This window comes from Oryctolagus cuniculus, chromosome 2, assembly GCF_964237555.1.
Source record: "Oryctolagus cuniculus chromosome 2, mOryCun1.1, whole genome shotgun sequence".
NCBI lineage: Eukaryota > Metazoa > Chordata > Mammalia > Lagomorpha > Leporidae > Oryctolagus > Oryctolagus cuniculus.
Window position 1 is genome coordinate 37,991,848 of NC_091433.1, and position 20,752 is coordinate 38,012,599.

Here is a 20,752-nt window from a genome sequence, read left to right on the forward strand (position 1 = left end):
TGTTGAAATACTTACTTAAGGTATACTAAGCTGATCTTCTGTATATTAAGATAATCGAAAATGAATCTTGATGTGAATGGAAGGGGAGAGGGAGTGGGAAAGGGGAGGGTTGTTGGTGGGAGGGACGGTATGGGGGGGGAAGCCATTGTAACCCATGAGTCGTACTTTGGAAATTTATATTCATTAAATAAAAGATAAAAAAAAAAAAAAGATTAGTGAAGAAACATTTAATGACTGCCACAGTGTCACAGCAGTGGCACACAAGTGCTTCCGACTTCCCCCACACCAACATACAAGAAACTTCCAGTGGTTTAAGAGTCTCGGTTTAGTATACTTGTTATACGTGGAACAATCATATATAAAACACAGACAGCAAGTTGGCAACACGCATTACACCCAATTATTGCTATTATTCTTTGAGCTGTGCACACATTAATAATACTTCCTTAACTTACCTTCTAGCAAAGGAGGCTCTTCATCAAAACTGTCGATGTAAGGAGACTGTGAATAGTAATCGCAGTTGGATGCTGGCTGAAAAAACTGCCCTGCATAACCTGATGGCATGAGCATCTCAGGGGGAACAAACGAGGCAGGCTGAGGTTGTTCACTCACTTGTTGGCTAGAAAAAGAAAAACACAGATATTTATGTATCTGTAAAAGGGATATCATAACAAATCAAGGAAGAAAATTATAATTTTCCTTATATGAATTCATCTATCTTTATGACTGTTTTCCCATGAAGATATAGCTTGTTTAAAAGTTTTCTGTCCAAAAAAGTAAAATAACTGGGCATGAAAAGACTTCTAGAAAAATGCTCAATATCAACAAGTAACAATTGAGCACATACAATGTGCTTCCCCACATATTTCCTCAGTTTAACCTCATAAGGTAAAAACTGTGTTTTTATTCCCATTTTACAGGAAAAGAAATACTGTCTCAATTATGTGCCCAGTACAAAAAATAACACTGCAGGTGCTGGAATTTGAATTGAAGTTTGCTCAGCAGTGACCTGCACCCTGCACAGTGCTCCTTTGTCACTTATCTTCAGGGTCAATCACCAACACGATGCCCCTACAGAATCTGTAGAACCCACAGGCAAAGATTATAATTGTAATAGCATAGTCAACTCACAGGAAAATAATACAAATCTGTAAACCAATGAGCATCCACCAAGAAATACACTTTGTAGTTCTGGCCATTCACAAATATTGCTGACTGAATTATCTTTAGGTACTTAGCTGTTATCTCCATCCCTCTTCTACTCCTCCATCCAGCAACACTGCTCCATCAGTAGTTTGTTCTTATTGTAATGGAGTGCAACATTAAAATTCTCCTACTACTTATTTTAGGAAGTAAATTTCTTTTTTTTATTTTTTTAAACTTTTATTTAATGCATATAAATTTCCAAAGTACAGCTTATGGATTACAATGGCTTCCCCGCCATAACGTCCCTCCCACCTGCAACCCTCACCTTTCCCACTCCCTCTCCCCTTTAGGAAGTAAATTTCTAAGATTTATTTAGTTGAAAGGCAAAGTGAAACACACACACACACACACACACAAAGAGAGAGAGAGACAGAAAAAGAGAGAAAGATCTTTCATCCACTTATTCAATCCCCAAATATCCATAATGCCACAGCTGGGCCAAGCAGGCACATTAGCAGGAAGCTGGATGGGAAGCAGAGGTGGGCTCCATCCCAGGCACTCCAGTTTAGGAAATGGGCATCCCAAGTGGTAGCTTAACCTGTTATGCCACAACACCCAACCAAAAAAAAAAGTTAAAATTTAAAATATCAAAGAAACTTCAAAATTCTTTGTAAAAACTAACATGTTCATCTTTGATAACTGTCCAGATTAAAGTTCTTTATCTTATAACTGTATACCTGACTATGTTTAATGTTATATTTCAATGAACAAAATCCAAGCAGTATTAAAATAATCATACTGATAGCCCACAGTCCCACACAGAACACTATAAATAACCCAGTTCTCATGTTTTATACATTTTCCCACCTAGCTTCTCATATTGTGAATCTACACTTAATAGCATGTCTTTTCTTCTCGTTTTTTACCATACGAAGCCAACTCTGGCTATGTAATAAGTTTACCTACAGTCTTAGTAACACCTTCTATGCAATACACTATATATTCACTAAAAACAAAATTCAGGGGTAAGGGACTGGGCATTTTACTACTTACTCTATTGAGCCTTAGCCCTGAATACTTAACCTATTAGTGCAATTACTGAGGCAGATTAATATACTCAATATTTAAGATGTTAAAATTATATCTATACTCCACACAGTCATGGGAGTTTTGTGGAGTATACCAAAAATATTCCTTTGTCTTGAATCATAAAGCATCTTAATTAGTTCTATGAAGAAGAAAATACTAAAATGTAATAATCTATAATTTGGAAAATTATTCCATATTAAATAGATGGTCAACTGAATTAGGCCTAAAAGTACTAAACTCTGGAAGGTGGCATATAAAGATTAGCTTTGTCAGTAAATGCTTCCTATTTCTGTAAAAATCATGTTAAGGAACTGTGAGGTGACTAAAAAGATTCCTTTAGAACAGTCAGCAAATCACTTCTTGGCCTTTTGGCTAAAATCAAATGCAGAAGAGTCAGCAGCATTCTTGATCATATTTCCCTTTCTTCATGCCCCAACACTGTATATGTACATCTCGGCCTTGAGTGTCTGTCCAGTGGTAGGATTTATCCTATTACAACATGACCTTTGGAATCAAATCCCTGTTCAAATCCCTGATATGTTATCTCAGGCACATTCCCTCATGTCCTGTGCCACCGTTTTCTCTTTTGTAAAATGAAGCTAATACTGTAACTCACAAGGTTGTTGTGAATTGCATAAAATAAGGACTTAGAATAGCACCATGAGAAGTGATCAAGACACATTTAGCTAAGTATTGCATACTTGCCACTTCGTGAGACTTAATAGTCATGCATTCTAAACATATTCTTTACATCTAAGAAATGCATCTTCTGTGTTTATAATAGTCATCTCCCACACTGTCTCTTACTGAAAGAAAATGAACATCAATGGGAAACTAAGAATTTGTGCCTTCTGTGTTGACTATATTTAGATTTTTTCTGTTTGTCTTGAATGCTTAAGTTGATTTCTGCAATATCTTAGCAGTCCTTAATCTCCACTATACCCATGCCAGGATTGCTGTCCCTAAGCGATGGCCACACACATGATTCATGTAAAAACTACTGTGTGTGTTCACTGATTCTTCAATATTACCCTTTCACCCTCCATACCTGGGTAATAAAGTTCCAACTAGCCTCCAGAGGCTTGTCTTTACTTACATGCTATTATGTTGAGATAAGTCATAGTCTGGGGAAATTTGTTACAGGTTTCTGAGTCAGTATAACTTAATATTTAAATGGTAATGAAAATATAGAAAATCAGAATACTTATGATAATTTCTATAGTTGGACATATATAGTCCATTCTGTACCCAATCATATAATCATTAGTACATGTTCTATTAGAGTTTGATTTTTTAAAAAGCTATAGGTTTAGACTTTCATCAAGTGGTGCTGCTTTCCTTTTGTAGTCTGACACTGGGAGAACACAGGCAGGAAATTCACTTCCAGTATAGTATTGAGAGTATTGTATGGACTGCAGTTCAGGTGGTGAGGTACATACCATAATATAAGTACAATTCATAGTAAGTCTGTCTCCACATTTGAACTCATATTCAAATGTGGGCACATTTTTTTAAGATTTATTTATTTGAAAGAGTTACAAAGATTTGGATCTGACTAAAAGGTCCATGAGAGTCTCACAGGCATGGAAAGCCATGACACGGTGGCAAAAACCAATCTAAATGAAGGATCCTGGTGAACAAGACCCCAGCAGAAGGAACAGGCCATCAAGGAAAGAGGCGCCTTTCTCTGAAGGGAGGAAGGAACCTCCACTGTGATACGGCCTTGCTAAACAAGTTCAGAGTCGGTGAACTCAAGGGGCTTCCATAGCCTAGACAGCTCATAGCAAGAGTCTCAGGTGACTGCTGACATCATAAATAAGAGTGCCAATTGTTAAATCAACAACAGGAGTCACTGGGTACATGGTCCCCACATAGGATCTCTGTCCTTAATGTGTTTAACTATGAAACTTAAAAACAACACTACTAGTCGAACAATACCCTATACCTGCCTGGTTCAGTTGTGTGAGTGCAGCCTGTTGAAATCCCTGCTTAGTATATACTAAGTTGATCCTCAGTATATGAAGGTAATTCAAAATGAAACGTGATGAAGGGCGGGATGGGAGAGGGAGTGGGAGAGGGGAGAGCCATGGGAGGGAGGGAGGTTGGGGCGGGGGGAGCCACAACAATACAAAAGCTGCATTTTATGTTTTACTTAAAACTATTGGTTGAACTCTGTAATTAATACACAATTACTCTTAGGTGTTTAATTAATGCTATAACTAGTACTCAAATAGTATTTTACACTTTGTGTTTCAGTGTGGGTGCAAAATGTGGAAATCTTTACTTAATATATGCAAAATTGATCTTCTGTATATAAAGATAATTGAAAATTAATCTTGATGTGAAGGGAAAGGGAGAGGAAGTGGGAGAGGGAAGCTTTGTGGGTAGGAGGGAAGTTATAGGGGGGGGGGGAAGCTATTGTAATCCATAAGCTGTAATTTGGAAATTTATGTTCATTAAATTAAAAAAAAATGTGTAGGCATCCACCACAAAAAAAAAAAAAAAAAAAAAAAAAAGTTACAGAGAAAGAGAGAGAGAGAGAGAGACAAAGAGATCTAGTGGATCACTCCCTGGATGGCCACAACAGCTGGGGCTGAATTAGGCCAAAGCCAGGCGCTCCTTCCAGGTCTCCCATGTGAGTGGCAGGGGCCCAAGCACTTGGACCGTATTATGCTGCTTTTCCAGGCACATTAGCAGGAGCTGGATGGGAAGTGGAGCAGCAGGGACACAAGAACCAGCGCCCTTATGGGATGCTGGCATCACATGCAGTGGCGTTATCCACGATGCCACAGCACCATCCCTTGTACATTTTTTTTTTTTAATCAGGAAACCTTATGCCTCTCCAGAAACATTAGGCTACAAAAGTTTTCAGGATTTACAACACATCACCTGAAACAAAATAAAACAAAAAACAACAAAATGCCCAGTTGGCTAAAAAGAAAAATGTTTAGTCTGGACTCCCGGAAAAATTTTATCTATGTTGATCTTAAGACAGTAAAACCAGTCATCTTAAGTGCCCTTTGCAAGACTGTATTGTATGGAATCAATTCAATGGTATTTGGGTTAGGGGATGGTGGCCAAGGTGGTTGACTTATACAAAATTTATGGGTCCAACTTGGTCCAACTGGGTGCCCAATGATGCCATTAACTGTTTGAAATACCAGGGTTGGTTTATACCAGGGGTCTAGGGATTCAGAAATGATGATGATTCCATGCTGGCTGTTAAAATTCTTTCAAAGCGTTCAAAAGGAATTTGCTGGTTGCTGTCACCTTTCAGCAGCAATATTTCTTTCTTTCTCCTTTTTCCAGGTAATATGAGTAGTTCCCTCATTTAAAAAAAAAAAAAAACTGGAAAATCTAATATATAAATACAGCCTAGCTATAGGTCTTTGGAAATCACTCCTAAATGAAGTACTGAATAGTTACTTTTTTTAAATGAGAAAGTTTCTCTTTGTTCATTCCAAAATTAGAAGCCTTTTGTTTAAATGCAAATATCTTCATCATCCTAGTAAGCATGGGCAACCAGGTTTCTGGTCAGTTTATCATTGATCCAAATAGGCTGTTTAAAACAGTCTCCCATATACTGTGGGAGAAAGGTTTAGGATAGAAAGAAAAGGGGTGTGTGTCTATGTGTGTATATGAGACAGACAGAGAGAGAGAGAGAGACATAGCAACTGATTGATTGTTCATAACTGTCCTCTGGATTCCTATATCTTTGCCATGGGGATCAGCAAATTGTACGCTGAGTTTAAGTATATTTTATTGAACTATTCATGATATGAATAAACTACAATTTTTTAAAGTTCCTTTCATGTATATCAGTAAATTACTGACCTGACTCCATGTTTAATGTACTTCTTAAAACTAGTCCAGCTTAGATGCTCTTCCCTAATTCCTGAGATTTGCAATGTGGATTAGAATTTAAATGTTACCTCATCCAAATCAGGACTTGGACTTGAATGCTAACCATCTGAAACAGGCAAGGCCATTAACCTGATGCATTATAATCATGAATTTCCTCATTTGTTTATACTAATTTCCATTTTTTATCATCTTGATTCCTAGGAAATGAAATCAAATAGACCAAAAAAAAAAAAAACCTGGGGTTTGGGAATGGGGGAAGAAAACTGTGTTCCATGAGCCATTGCCTAAGGAAAAAGCTTCATACTTCTCTTGTTGGACTTTTTAGTTTACTTCAGCCTACAAACATATATGCTACTCAAATGCCCATTCAATCTAGAAAAATAAGTGGAGAAAAGGAATGGGACATTCAGGGCAAATTGGTTCCTTTCTATCAAACAGGAGTACAGGGCTGAAATGGCCTATTAGATAGCGTTCACTGTAGACTGTATATTTTGAGGGACCATCTTGTAACATGTTAATGCTCAAATTATTCCTTTGCTTCAAATACTTTCTATTTCTTTTCTTCTCTTATTCAGAAGTGTAATCATAAAAGGTAGATTGACTGATTTAAACAAGATAGAATTGGAATGTGAATGACATCAAATTCCAGATATTTAACTTTCCAATTTTAAAAACATTAAACACCAATACCTTTCTCTAGTCTTTTGAGATGTAATTTAGAAACAGCATCCAGGAAGAAGCTTGTGAGAACAGCATATATTCACTTGTATTTGTAGGAGTGATCAGTCAGTGGGAACAATGGTCAATTTTCCTGTAAAGAGTTGGAACAGAAGACCTACCAATTGTCTGTTGCATTTATTCTGTCATTCCCCTTTCCATTTGGAGATGTTAAGGTACATTTTTGCGTTTAAGAAAAAAAAACTTTAAGAATTAATGTATTTGAAATATTTATTATGAGGTGTTTTGGCCTAGACATACAGGGTGGTAAATTCTGAAATGGTCCAGTTTATTCCTGTTGTCTCAGTGACATTATTAATAACAGTATTTTATGCTAATAAATATCTTTATTTACAATAAACCACATGCTCACCCTAGTTGTGGGCCTAATCAGCTTTGGGCTAAAATTGTAACCTCTTTTCTTAACTAAATGTGTGACTTGAGAAAGTTCCTTAATTTCCACGTGTGTCTGATGTCTCAAGTGCAAAGCAGAGATAACATTGTACCTGCTTCATAGGGTTGTTTGAAGATGCATTGAGTTGATTTATATACTCTTAAAGCTCAGAATGGCTCCAGACATATAGTAACTGCCAATAAACACTGTGAAAGTTGAAGAATCTGACCTTTCTCCAAGTCCATTAACCTAGACCCACAGAAGAAAGTAACATCACAAAACCAACTCTAGAACCAAGTAAAGTTTAAGTTATTTTAGGTAACAAAGTATTAATTGCTTTTCTACTAATGTTTACATGAGTAAATAATATTTCTGTAGTGATATATGTTTAATATATACTTTCCTACACATTAGAAGAATCATTTTTCATGACAACTTTGTAAAGTATTATCATTGTCCTTATTCCACAAATCAAGACAGAAAAGTTAAGTCTTCTCAGTGTCACAAAGACAGCAAACACTGGAGTCAGAACTTGAACCAAATTCTTGTCACTCTAAATTCCATAACTCAAGTTGGAATTTCAACTTAAATAAGTAATACATTTTAAAATATACTAATGTTCCTTCTTTCATGTACTTCTCACACTATAATTGCATAATTAATTGTTCAACTCCTTCAACACAAAATCTTAATTTTATAAAGAAACCAACTATGGATATAACCTCTGAGTTTCTGGTGAGTTTGTGGTGTCCTTATCTCTGAGTCTGTAGTGTCCTTAATTTCTGACACACAAGCAGACACTAAATAAATGTTATTAAATACATATAATCTATTTCTCAAGCAGTGCCCTTAAAAATGTTAGGTAAGAGAAGAATGTTTCCTGTTCACAGAGTGCCTGAATTTAGGCTCCTTGTTAAGTGCTATTTTGGAAACAGTAGACAAGACATACACCTGGCTTGGTCCTGACATGATCAAGGGAAATCATGGAGAACTGAATTCATTTCTGTGCCCTTTCCTGACATTTATTCTGAAGTGTTTTACCAAGATATGTGGAAGAAAACTTTGACTTCTACTTAGGAACCCTCCCTCCTTGGAAATCCTTACAATTAGATTAAGATTCCTTAAAATGAAAGCTTATTATCGCAATACAAAATACTTACTTTCTGAATCCATAGGTCTCAGAATCATTAGAGCTCTGCTCCTGGTTATCAATGGTATAATTAGATTGGTAAAAATCAGGGTCAAATTGTTCCAAGTTTGACATCCTGAAAAATAAGAGTGTTTTATACTAAGTTTGTGAGTCAATAAGACTTCTTTTGGGATATTTACAATGATTAATTAATGATGTGATAATGCTTTGATGCCCATTACAGAACAAAGTATTATTTGGAGGAGTAAATTAAGTACTGGGGGAAGGATATGGAAATATAGGACAGAAAGTCATTTACAAATGTGTTACCTTCAACTACTTTTTCTGAAGGCTTTACAGCTGCAGAATTATTTTGACTAAATTGATTTTTCAAAATATTTATTTATTTATTTGAGAGTCATGAGACACACACTCTTTATCTGTGGTTTTATTTCCTAAACTGCTGAAGTAGCAAGAGTTGGGCTAGACTGAAGTTAGGAACTACATTGGAGACTCCCACAAGGGTGCACAGACTGAAGCATTTGGTCCATCTCCTGCTGCCATCACAGCGCATTAGTAGGGAGCTGGATTGGAAGCAGGTAGCTGGGGTTTGCACCAGGCTCTGTTATGAATACTGATGTCATAAGCAACAGTTTACCCTAATGAACCATAACACTGGCCTCAAAAACTTTCTGTTTTAAAAGAGTGAGTTGAAAAATCACTGGGAGTAATCAATATAATTACAATAATCTATGAAAAACTACTCAATAAATTTCAAATAAAATTTCATAAAGTCTTAGCTCTAAGAGCCTCATTAATCAGAATATTCAAATAACAATTGTTAATTCTATCAAATTTGCTCAGTTCATTAAAAAGACAGAGTTTTTCTAAAATTAGATACAGCAATTCATATATCTGATTTAATGAATCAAGATTTTTCATTAGTAAAGTGTATAAAAGTAACTATGAATTATGTAAGCTAGAATCAAGAACTGATGATAAATCTTTTAATAATTTACAATTTAAAAAAACTTAAAAATCAATAGTATAACCTTTTCAGTTTATGAAAACATGTTACAATGCATTATCACAAAGAGTAAAGAATAATTTCACCTGAGAAGTCGCTAAGTTTTCATAACATGCAATGTCTTATGTAATACAACTATCAGTAAAGTCATTACATAACCCAGTTTTGTATTTTGTTTAAATGCTAAGTCTTTCAGAAGGACTAGCTCATACCTCTATGTATTTTACTTGATGAAATCCTCCGAGAAATGTAGCTTTACTGGAAAACTGCAAAGCAAATCAGTTGGTGAAAGATGACATGCTGGCTATATATAAATTTCTAAATTTGTACTCTGACACTCTGAACAGATGCCACAGCTGAAGAGGGGGAAAAAAGCCTACCAAAAGTCAAGCACAGCCTAATGATTTGTTATGGTTTACAAACAGTGAACAGTGTACACATAACTTGTAATGTGGAAAGATAGATTCAGTGTCCTTGTGAGCATGTCCACTAACTCTGAGATAAGATCATTTATTTGAGGCAAGCATTAGAAAGCAAGAGGCCTCAATGCTTTCCACTTCATAACCTAAAAAGAATATAGTCAACCAATACAAAATTTTTTGTTACTATCTGGTAACATTTAATATATGATGCATGATCTTAATATGAAGATCTTGGCACTGAAGTAAAAATGGCATCTTGTGTCAATTTTATCCAAATCTGAAATACTCAATTTACAGGAACAGTATTTAAAAAGACTAACTGCAGTCTGCCTCTACATTTTCCCCCACTGACTTTTTTAGTAGAACTAAGTGATCTACTGCTCCCCACTTGCCGGACATATTTTATCCCATTTTCATCCAACCCTGACCAACAGAAAGGGTCAAACCCATCTGCACCACATGAAGATGCCTGAGTTGGTTCTCTCTACATCACTGGGTTACTGCCAAGGGCCTGCTGTCTAGTTTGGGCCCAGCTAACATTAGTACTCACATTTCTAACTGGATCTGGTGTTTCTGTCCCTAATACTCACATCAAGGATGGAGATTTCCTTGTGGTTTGTTTTATGCTGATCATCCTTTCTCAGACTTGAAACTTCCCATATATCCAAACCTCACCAACTGCAATGTGCTGTTCGCAGGCAGATTGTTCGGCATTTAGGAGCCAAAGACAGAATGCCAGAGTAACTCCCCCTGTCCCCCAAGCATGTTATTTTGCAAGATTTGGAATTTGCATTTCTTTAATCAGAACCACTTTTTTATGGTCACTAAAAAAGTAACTGTGGACCACATATTTATTGAGGACCTAACACTGATTACCCACCTGTTCTAGATGTTGTGGTTGCAGAAATGGATGGACTAAACAGACTGGCACTTAAAGAGAGACATTTGGTTTTGATTATATTACATCTACAATAATGATGACTAGCTAGGCATTGTCCATGAATTTTATGTTTAAATCACTTATTTTTTATAACAACACTCTGAAGTTTTATTGTGCTGTTTCACAGAAGAAATAGAGACTCAATAATCTGTCCGAGGTCATCATCTAGTAGGTGAAGTCACTATGTAAAACCTGGCAGACTGAGGCTGGAGCTGTGGTGCAGTGGGTAAAGTTGCCACCTATTGTGTGCTAGCATCTCAAATGGGCACCAGTTTGAGTTCCTGCTGCTCCACTTCCAATCCAGCTCCCTGCTAATGTGCCTGGAAAGCAGCGGAAGATGGCCTAGAGTACTTGGGCCCCTGCACCTATGTGTGAGACTTGGAAGAAGCTCCTGGCTTTGGATTGGCCCTGCTTTGGCATTTGTGGCCTTTTGGGGAGTGAACTAGTGGATGGAAGATATTATCAAAGAAAAAAAACCTAGAAGACTGAGTTCAGAGCTCATTATTGTCCAAGAACATTTGGGAATTAACCAAGTAGAATTAAGATGGAGAGTGCCAAGGGAGAAAGAAAGAGAAGACCTCTTGAAAGGGTCATTGTGATTGATGAGCAAAAAGAATTCACTTGAAAGAACATGTGAAAAGCATTTCAAGCAAAGGCTTTAAGATGGCAATGAATTTCCTGGGTTGTGTTTTGAAAAGAAAGCCAGTATGGCTTGTGATTCTGATCCTGGGGAAAGTTGAAGAAAATGGGGTCATAGACATTGTCAAAGGCCAGATCATGAAGGTGTTTGTGGGCCACAGGAGGCTAGATGCTGTTATAATTCAAATGAGATGCCTTTGGTGGATTTTAAACAAGTGGACTATATGATCAATTTTTCACAGAAATGAAAAGTAAAAACTGATTAGGAGGAGGTTGTTGCAATAACACAGGCATGAGACGCAGGTAGTTTGGAATAGGGTAGAAGTAGATGTAGGAGAACTAGTACAAAATTATGTGAGAGCCAGGGGAAGGATGAATTGAAAAAGCAAACACTGGAGCAGTCAAAGAAAATGTAGGCAAGGAAAATGATGATGAATTATTCAAACTGAGGAAGGTCCAATGGTGATAGGCCTAGACAGGTAAAGAAGATTAATGGAAAGAATTTGTGTGCTGCAATTCCTGTTAGTTAGAAGGAAGGAGAAAAATGTAATTAACGAAGATGATTGCTAGAACACAGAAGGATGAATTACTGTGTAGTAGCCAAATTTAGATCACCATCCTGTTAGGTAGGAAGTCAGAAATTAGCTTACGTGTATATGACAGGGCCTAAGGAATTGACATCTGCAGCAGTCCAGCATCCATATCTCAAAATCACCCCATAACCTTCCAGGTGCAGCCTAGTATCTGTACTTCATGTAGAAATGAAATTAAACACTAAGTGGTTTATAATCCATGAAACACTGAATGTTAAATTACTTAAATTTCCTGAGAAATGCATTCATGGACCATTAGTACATACAACAGAGTATGTTAAAGGCGTTAAAGGCACTCTTACAAATCTAACACTGCACATGTATAAAACATATATTTAAATGTTTTTCTATTAATGAATAATCTGATTGTTCTGCTGTATGTTGAAAGACAGAGTTTAGATCAATATGATATATAGTTACAGTGTCATTAATTATTTTACTTTATTTATTTATTTGAATGCTTATTTCCAGGTTCTGAGTGATCAAAAAGACTACATAAGAATAAAGATCTTCACCATATCTAAAGTGCATTATATTTTTTAAGATTTATTTATTTATATGAAAGTCAGAGTTACAAACAGAGAAGGAGTGGCAGAGAGAGAGAGGTCTTTCATCTACTGGTTCACTCCCCAGTTTACCAGAATGGCCAGAGCTGTACTGATCTGAAGCCAGGAGCCAGGAGCTTCTTCTGGGTCTCCCATGTGGGTGCAGGTACCCAAGGACTTGGGCCATCTTCCACTGCTTTCCCAGGCCACAGCAGAGAGCTATATCAGAAGTGGAGCACCAGGACTCAAATAGGTGCCCATATGGGATGCTGGCACCCCCTATGTCACAGTGCCGGCCCCAAGAGCATTATATCCTACTCACAAACACTTTCTTTTCATTCATTTCCGGTTGCTGCTCTCTCCTTCCTTCCCTTCACTATGAACTCTCTCCTAAGGTGATCTTTCCTATTTCCCAGGCTTTATATAACATCAATATATAGACAATCCCAAAGTATATATATGTAGTCCTGACCTTACTTCTCAGCTCTAGACTGCCTATTTGGTTAACACCTCAAGATTGTCATAAAGGAAATGGAGGAATATTTACTTCTAATTTCTCCATTCCAACATTCTCTTCTTCATTTCAAGGAATGGCATCCATTTGTGGCAGGTGTTTGGTGTAGTGGTTAAGATGCAGCATGGGGCCGGCGCTGCGGCTCAATAGGCTAATCTTCCGCCTGCGGCGTCAACACACAGGGTTCTAGTCCCGGACACTCATGTCCTATACTGGAGTGCTAGGGATTTAGTCCTGTCTCTGCTTCTAATTCTGGCTTCCTGCTAATGTTGAGGACATTTAGGCAGTGAACCAGTGGTTTGGAGATATCTCTTTTTCCTTTTCAAATAAGATGAAAATAAATATTTTTTTAAAAAACCACTCATACAAATCAAAAATAATCTAATTTTTTAATGATTCCATCAATTATATATATAAAAACAGAATTCTTAGTATATCTGCAACCAAGTCCCTCCATCTCCACTGCTATCAGCCTCATTGAAGGCACCATGTTCACCCACTTACATATCTATCTGAAATTATTCAACAAAGTAAAATACCACTTGTAAAGTAACAGACTGGTAGGAAGTAATGAAGCTTATAAAGAAGACTGCAGAAATTGTACTTTTAATGGTACAGTGACTTGTCAAAATCAGGAAATATTTCTCTGCAGTAGCTAGCTGCAATCAAGGAGAAGCATTTCCATCCATAATTTCTTGATATCTCTTGGGTGATCTATCAAGTGTTGAAGAGACTGTGAGCTGCTCAACATCTGCACCTACACAAACTGTCCTGTGTTAAATAAAGGATGACTGGTTAGATGGATGGATGGATGGTCACTACTTGTTTTTTATTCTTTTTAAAAAATAACTTCATTTATATAAGATAAACAAATTTCATGTATTTCATAGATAGATAGATCTAGGAGCGCTCTAACCCTCCCTTCTCCTTCCTTTTTTATTCTTTCTTTTAATTTTTACAATGGCATCTGTTCAGCTTACTGATAATCATAAACCTAGCCCTCCACTCAGTAAAAAATTCAACAAATAGTAAGAGGGGGAAAAAATCAAAAAACACTGTTCTTCAACAGTATAGATAAGGGCTATAATGATCAAATCTCAAGATGTCAATTTCTTTCATATGTATTACATCTTTTTGTACTTAGTTACCACATATCAGAGAAAACATGATATTTATCTTTTTGGGACTGGCTTACTTCACTAAGTATTATGGTTTCCACTTGCATCCATTTTGTTGCAAAAGATAGGATTTCATTCTTTTTTACAGCTGAGTGTATATATAGCACATTTTAGTTATTCAGTCATTGGTTGATGGACATTTGGGTTGATTCCATAGCTTAGCTATTATGAATTGAACTGCAGTAAACATGGGGGTACAGATAACTTTCATATGCTGATTTCATTTCATTTTGATAAATTCTGCATACTCACAATCCAATATTTCAATTAATGTCTATCAACTTAATTAAAATAAAAATGGCATTCATCACTGCAATCTGCTTATGTAAACACAGAGTTTCTAAAAGGCTAAGTGCCTGTGCAAAGCGAAGCACCTAGCCTATGATAGGACCTAGTCTGGAACATCGGCTCTCTCACTGAAACCAGTTTCCTTCCATTACTGTTTTATTTATTTTTTCCTGAAGACTATATGTGGCTGTCAGAATTCTAGTAATGGCCAGCATTGTGGTGAAGCAGGCAAAGCCTTACACTCTGGCATCCCACATGCATGCTGGTTCATGTCCTGGCTGTTCCACTTCCGAGCCAGTTTCCTGCTCAAGCACCTGGAAAGCAGCAGATGATGACTCAAGTCTGTCAGGACCCTGCACTCACGTGGGAGACCCAGATGAAGCTCGTGGCTTCAGCCTGGCCTATTGCAGGCCATCGCAGCTGTATGGGAGTGAACCAGTAGGTGGAGGATCTCTCTCTCTCTCTCCCTAACTCTGACTTTAAAATAAATAAATACATCTTTTAGAAACAACTCTGGTGTCATCAATGTACTTGTTTGAAAACACTAACTGATAGTTATTTGCAATCTCCCAAAATATTTTTCAGCTGAATAGAGCTGCCAATGAACCTAGAGAAACATATGCTGTTATTATCCACCGGGGTTTATCAAGTAATTATTTTGGAAAATTACTGCAATTTAATGCACAATGATTCCATTTTATCTAAAAATTAGTATTCATACTAATGCAGAGAAAAACACAATGGCTTCTGTTTTCCATTATATTTAATGTATTTTGATCAGCATTCTGAACATGTTCTTCTTGTTAGTACCACATAAGATTTGTTTCTGATCATCTGTCCTTTAAAGATCATAATGCTTCTTTTTATAAGACAGAAAGTGCAGCGCTGAATATTATACTGTATGTTTGTGTATATATGTATATATATAATATATAGTCTCATAAAAACAGGCATAAAGTCCTGTTTTGATGCATAAATTTTAAGGAGCCCGATATACTCTATGGCAAGGAAAAAAAAGTAAACTAGAGGGTTTTGCATCACTAACACTATCATGACTATCTTTTTTTTTTTTTTTTGATAGGCAGAGTTAGACAGTGAAAGAGAGAGAGAGACAGAGAGAAAAGTCTTCCTTCCATTGTTCACCCCCAAAATGGCCGCTGCGGCCGGTGCGCTATGCCGATCCGAAGCCAGGAGCCAGGTGCTTTGTCCTGGTCTCCCAAGCAGGTGCAGGGCCCAAGCACTTGGGCCATCCTCCACTGCCTTCCTGGGCCACAGCAAAGAGCTGGACTGGAAGAGGAGCAACTGGGACAGAATCCGGCGCCCCAACTGGCACTAGAACCTGGGGTGCCGGCGCCACAGGCGAAGCTTTAGCCTAGTGAGCCATGGGGCCAGCCTATGACTATCTTTGACTTTTAATTTGGCTACTTCTTGTTAGATTCCACTTTTGTCTTCCTAGAAAAAAATTGGAATGTAGTAGATATTACTGAACTCTTAAATTTTTAGTTTGGTAATACATAATTTTTAGCAAAAACAAAACTTGCACCTGAAATTATGAAAATTGATATGAGCGCCGGCGCCACGTCTCAATAGGCTAATCCTCCGCCTGTGGTGCTGGCACCCCGGGTTCTAGTCCCGGTCAGGGCGCTGGATTCTGTCCCAGTTGCCCCTCTTCCAGTCCAGCTCTCTGCTGTGGCCCGGGAAGGCAGTGGAGGATGGCTGAAGTGCTTGGGCTCTGCAACCGCATGGGAGACCTGGAGAAGTACCTGGCTCCTGGCTTTGGATCAGTGCACTGCGCCAGCCACAGCGCGCCAGCCGCAGCGGCCATTGGAGGGTGAACCAATGGAAAAAGGAAGACCTTTTTTTCTGTTTCTCTGTCACTGTCCACTCTGTTGGTCAAAAAAAAAAAAAAAAAAAAAAAAAGAAAGAAAGAAAAAAGAAAGAAAATTGATATGAGCAATTCAGTTTTATATTCTTAGTAAGCATATTATTAAAGTGGGCATTAAAAATATAGTAACAGGGGTGGACATTTAGCCTAGTGGTTAAAACACTGGTTGTGAGGAACATCACAGAAATGAATAAACAGATTTCTCTGTTGACCTCTGCAGTAAACCACCTCAAAGCCAATGTTAAGTCAGCTGCAGACTTGATTAGCCTGCCTGCCACTGTGGAGGGACTTCAGAAGAGTGTAGCTTCCATTGGCAATGGTTTAAACAGTGTCCATCTTGCTGTGAATGAGCATAAGAAAATCAGGGAGCTACTGCAGAACGATATGAACCAACACTTCTCAGTGGAGACCAGTGGAAGCAACCAGATCATTCCATCACCTTCAGTTACATCAGAACTGGACAATAAGATCCACAGTGATGGCCGGCGCCATGCCTCTTTTGGCTAATCCTCCACCTGTGGCACCAGCACTCCGGGTTCTAGTTCCGGTTGGGGCGCCAGATTCTGTCCCGGTTGCTCCTCTTCCAGTCTAGCTCCAGTCCAGCTCTCTGCTGTGTCCTGGGAAGGCAGTGGAGGATGGCCCAAGTGCTTGGGCCCTGCACCTGCGTGGGAGACCACAGGGAGGGGGCGAGGCACCTGGCTCCTGGCTTCGTATTGGCGCAGCACGCCGGCTGTTGCGGACATTTGAGGGGTGAGCCAATGGAAAAAGAAGACCTTTCTCTCTGTCTTTCTCTCTCATTGTCTAACTCTGCCTGTCCAAAAAAAAAAAAAAAAAATATATATATATATATATATATATATATATATCTCCACAGTGAGAATCTGAACCAGGATATCCTGTACTTTCACAGTTCTTTAGAGGAGGTAAACAGTGCTCTGGTGGGATACCAAAGACAGAATGATCTTAAACTAGAGGGGATGAAAGAGACAGTCAGTAATCTTACCCAGAGAGTCAACCTGATAGAAAGCAATGTGGCCATGAGCAAGGCAGAAAAAGAGAGCAAACCTGTCCTTCACCATGATGGATGATAGAGCTGCCACTCTGAAAAGAGAATCTTTGGATCAAGTGACCAAGAGAACAGAACCATTAAAAACTCAGAGCGTAAAGAAAGCAGATAGTTCAAATTCTCAGCTATCCAAGCTAAGAGAAGCTGCAGCTCATCAGTGCCCCCACAAACAAACCTGAGAGCAACAGGCCTCCAGAGAACAGTGATAAAGAGCAAGTTCAGAGTTCTACATCAAAACCATCAGCATTGCCAAAATTTTCACAGTCTTTTGGTGACCAGCTTAAGAAAGCTACCCAACCAAGACCTATCTCCCTGCCAAGAATTTCTAACATTGAAGATCTTCAGGATTCATTCCACAAGACTGGCCAGGACATGGATGGGAAGGTGACCTTCCAGGAAATCCCACAGGCCTTAGGTTCTGCCATGCCAGAACCAGAGTGCTTGAGAACATTTGATTCCGATGGAGATGGGAGATACTCGCTTCTGGAGCTGAGAGTCACTGTAGATGTCTAGCTTCATCAGGCATGTTTCAGAAATGGAGATACACCCCCGACTTCCTAAAGTCTACTCACCTCACAAAATAACCCTTTTACTTACCCATCAGTCCTACAGACTACTGTAGCAGACACATTGCCTCTTTGTAACTTGAAGAAGCTATATCAAAATTATTTTTTTTTAAAAAAAAGATCATTTTACTTACACAAAGATGTTCAGAAATCTATGAATCTAAAGCCAGGTCTTACATTTTTGAATTTCCAAGAAAAAAGAAATAAAACCTTCATTTTTTTCTCTTTCCTTTTTTTAAGAGGAAGAAACTTTACTTTTTAAAACTGGGAAATGTGTATATAGATAAAATAAGCCACCTTTTATATTTCACATAAATTTGCCTTAAATTAGCTGCACTTTATAGAGACTCAGAAAAATGTCTTTCCTTTCAAAGATAGGCCTTTTCTGTTTGTAAATATTTACAACAAAAGAAAGAATTCTGCATATTTTGTGGAAAATAGGAAGAGTGGTTTTGAACAAGTGATTTGTTATTAAAAATTGCTTATCTGATCTGGGTAGGAGCTAAAAAAAAACACTAATTTTGATATCTACATACCATTTTGGAGATCCTGAGAGTCCTGGCCCTGCTCTGATTCTAGGTTCTTGCTAATGCTTATGCTTGGACGCAGAGGTTATGGCTCAAGTGATTAGACCATGACATTCAGATGCAAGACTTGGATTGATTTCCTAACTCCTGGTTTCAGCCTGACCTAACCCTGTTGGACACTGTGGGTGTAAGCCAGTGGATGGGAGCATTCTTTCTGCATCTCTTTCTGTCGGCCACTCACGTAAATAAATAAAAATGCAATAACAAATCAAATTTGCGTGCCTTTAGCAAACATAATTAATTTTATAGGACATCTTTTCTATAAATTATATAAATTCCTAAGTTATATACCCACATGGATACTTTTCTCCTATGTGGGTAAAAATGATTAGAGTTTATACCCATATTTTCTATACTGTTTAGTTCATCTTTACTTCATCTATTTAATTTTATTTTATGTATATTTCATAATATATCTTAATCATTAAACATTATGTATGCCTTGTTTTTATATGTGTATATCTCTGTGTCGCTCCCCCTCTTCGTGGAGGAACGACACAGGACCCTGCGCTGTTCTTTTGCTTTTGTCTGCTCGGCCCTTCCCGGGTTTGCTGCTGGTCCTTCCCAGGTTCGCTGGCAACTCCTCCACCTCCGTGGAGGGGCGGTTCCCCCTGCCACTTTCCCCACTTCCACGGGGGAGCGGCACACCGCCGGCGGGCTCTCTCGGGGGCTGCTCAGATGTTATCCGGATGTTCCCCTTAGATGTTCCTGGTGCATGTTGTCTCTCTCCTCCTTTATAGTCCTCTTCCACCAATCCCAAGTCTGCTACCCACATGCCGAGTGCGCTGCTCTCCTCCAATCAGGAGCAGGATCAGCTCCTGCAGGTTATTGGTCGAACTCGAGGCAGCTGTGTAGAAGTTGTTTACTCCTCTTCCAGCGCCATATTGTGGGAGAGCAGATGCATAAAATAAGTCTTAATTCCAGTAACTTAGTCTAGTCCGAGTTGCTCCCCAGACTCTGTACAAATAAACTTGTGTATGAAATGTAGACTAGACATGATTTTGCAAAACAACAGTTACTACATTGGTCAGCAAGTAGTTAAGTGCTCAATTCATGCTATGATTATATTTCTAGGTGTCATGATTACATATCTAGGTGCAAAATTAAGCTGGATCAATAGCTTCTGTATTTACTATCTATATTTACTCTTGCATCTATTATTAATCACCTATAACAATTTATTTTACTGAATTCTATTTTGAAATAAAACAAATAAACATGAAGAATACATTTCACTGAAAGAAAGTGGTGGTGGTATGTGGGGGTAATAGCGTTTGCAAATGCACTGTGTAATACACAGGTTGTATTTAGATTAAGTATTTCTTAAGCATTCACCTTTTTTCAAGCTTATTTAGTTTACTAATTTGAAAGGCAGAGGAAAAGGGGAACAAGAAGACAGAGAGGTCTCTCATCTGCTTGCTCATCCTTCCCACCCAAATGCACAAAAGCTGGATCTGGGTCCAGTCAAAGCAAGGTGGCAAGTCATTCCAGGTACCCATGTGGGTGGCAGGGATCCAGCTATCTGAGCCATCATCAGCCACCTCTCAGGGTGTCAATTAGAAGGAAGTTGGGAATCCATGGCACAGCCAGGACTTCAAACTAGGCACTCTGAAATGACATATGGGTGTCCCAAGTGGAATATTGAATGCTGCAACAAAGTTTTCCTCATCTCTTATAGTACAGAAATCAATTTTCTTTTTTTTTTTTTTTTTTGACAGGCAGAGTTAGACAGTGAGAGTAAGAGAGACAGAGAAAAAGGTCTTCTTTCCCTTGGTTCACCCTCCAAATGGCCGCTACAGCCAGCGTGCTGCGCCAATCCGAAGCCAGGAGCCAGGTGCTTCTTCCTGGTCTCCCATGCAGGTGCAGGGGCCAAGCTCTTGGGCCATCTTCTTCTGCTTTGCTGGGCACATTAGTAGGGAGCTTAACTGGAAGTGGAGCAGCAGGGACTCAAATTGGTGCCCATATCAAATGCCAGCACTACAGGCAGTCGATTAACCTACTGTGCCACAGTGCCAGGCTCCAGAATTGTCTTTTTATGACAGTATCACTGTTTCATGGTCTCTGGAATTGCACCATTATTAAGATTTGTTTTCAGGGCATCCCAATTTTAATTCGAATATTTTACTGTGATCAGTGGGTAAAAGTAGTTATGATGGTTTGAGG

The 20,752-nt window shown here is 38.4% G+C and overlaps 1 protein-coding gene and 1 pseudogene across 9 annotated transcripts in view; one reads left to right on the forward strand and one right to left on the reverse strand.

The window, feature by feature from the left end:
* YIPF7 (Yip1 domain family member 7) overlaps window positions 1-9,715 on the reverse strand; it is a 121,049-nt gene extending 111,334 nt beyond the window's left edge. For all 9 annotated transcript variants that reach the window (XR_011386223.1, XR_011386221.1, XR_011386222.1 and 6 more), the window contains exons 1-3: window positions 9,579-9,715; window positions 8,371-8,475; window positions 456-619 (exon numbers count right to left, since the gene is read on the reverse strand). Coding sequence is in view for 5 of the 9 variants with exons in the window: in XM_070068178.1 (XP_069924279.1) it covers window positions 456-619; window positions 8,371-8,474 (268 nt within the window). In the remaining 4 variants the exon portion in view is untranslated. The remainder of the gene's footprint in view (window positions 1-455; window positions 620-8,370; window positions 8,476-9,578) is intronic.
* A 1,676-nt stretch (window positions 9,716-11,391) lies between these two features.
* LOC100355845 (EF-hand calcium-binding domain-containing protein 14 pseudogene) lies at window positions 11,392-18,085 on the forward strand (annotated as a pseudogene).
* Window positions 18,086-20,752: the final 2,667 nt, after the last annotated feature.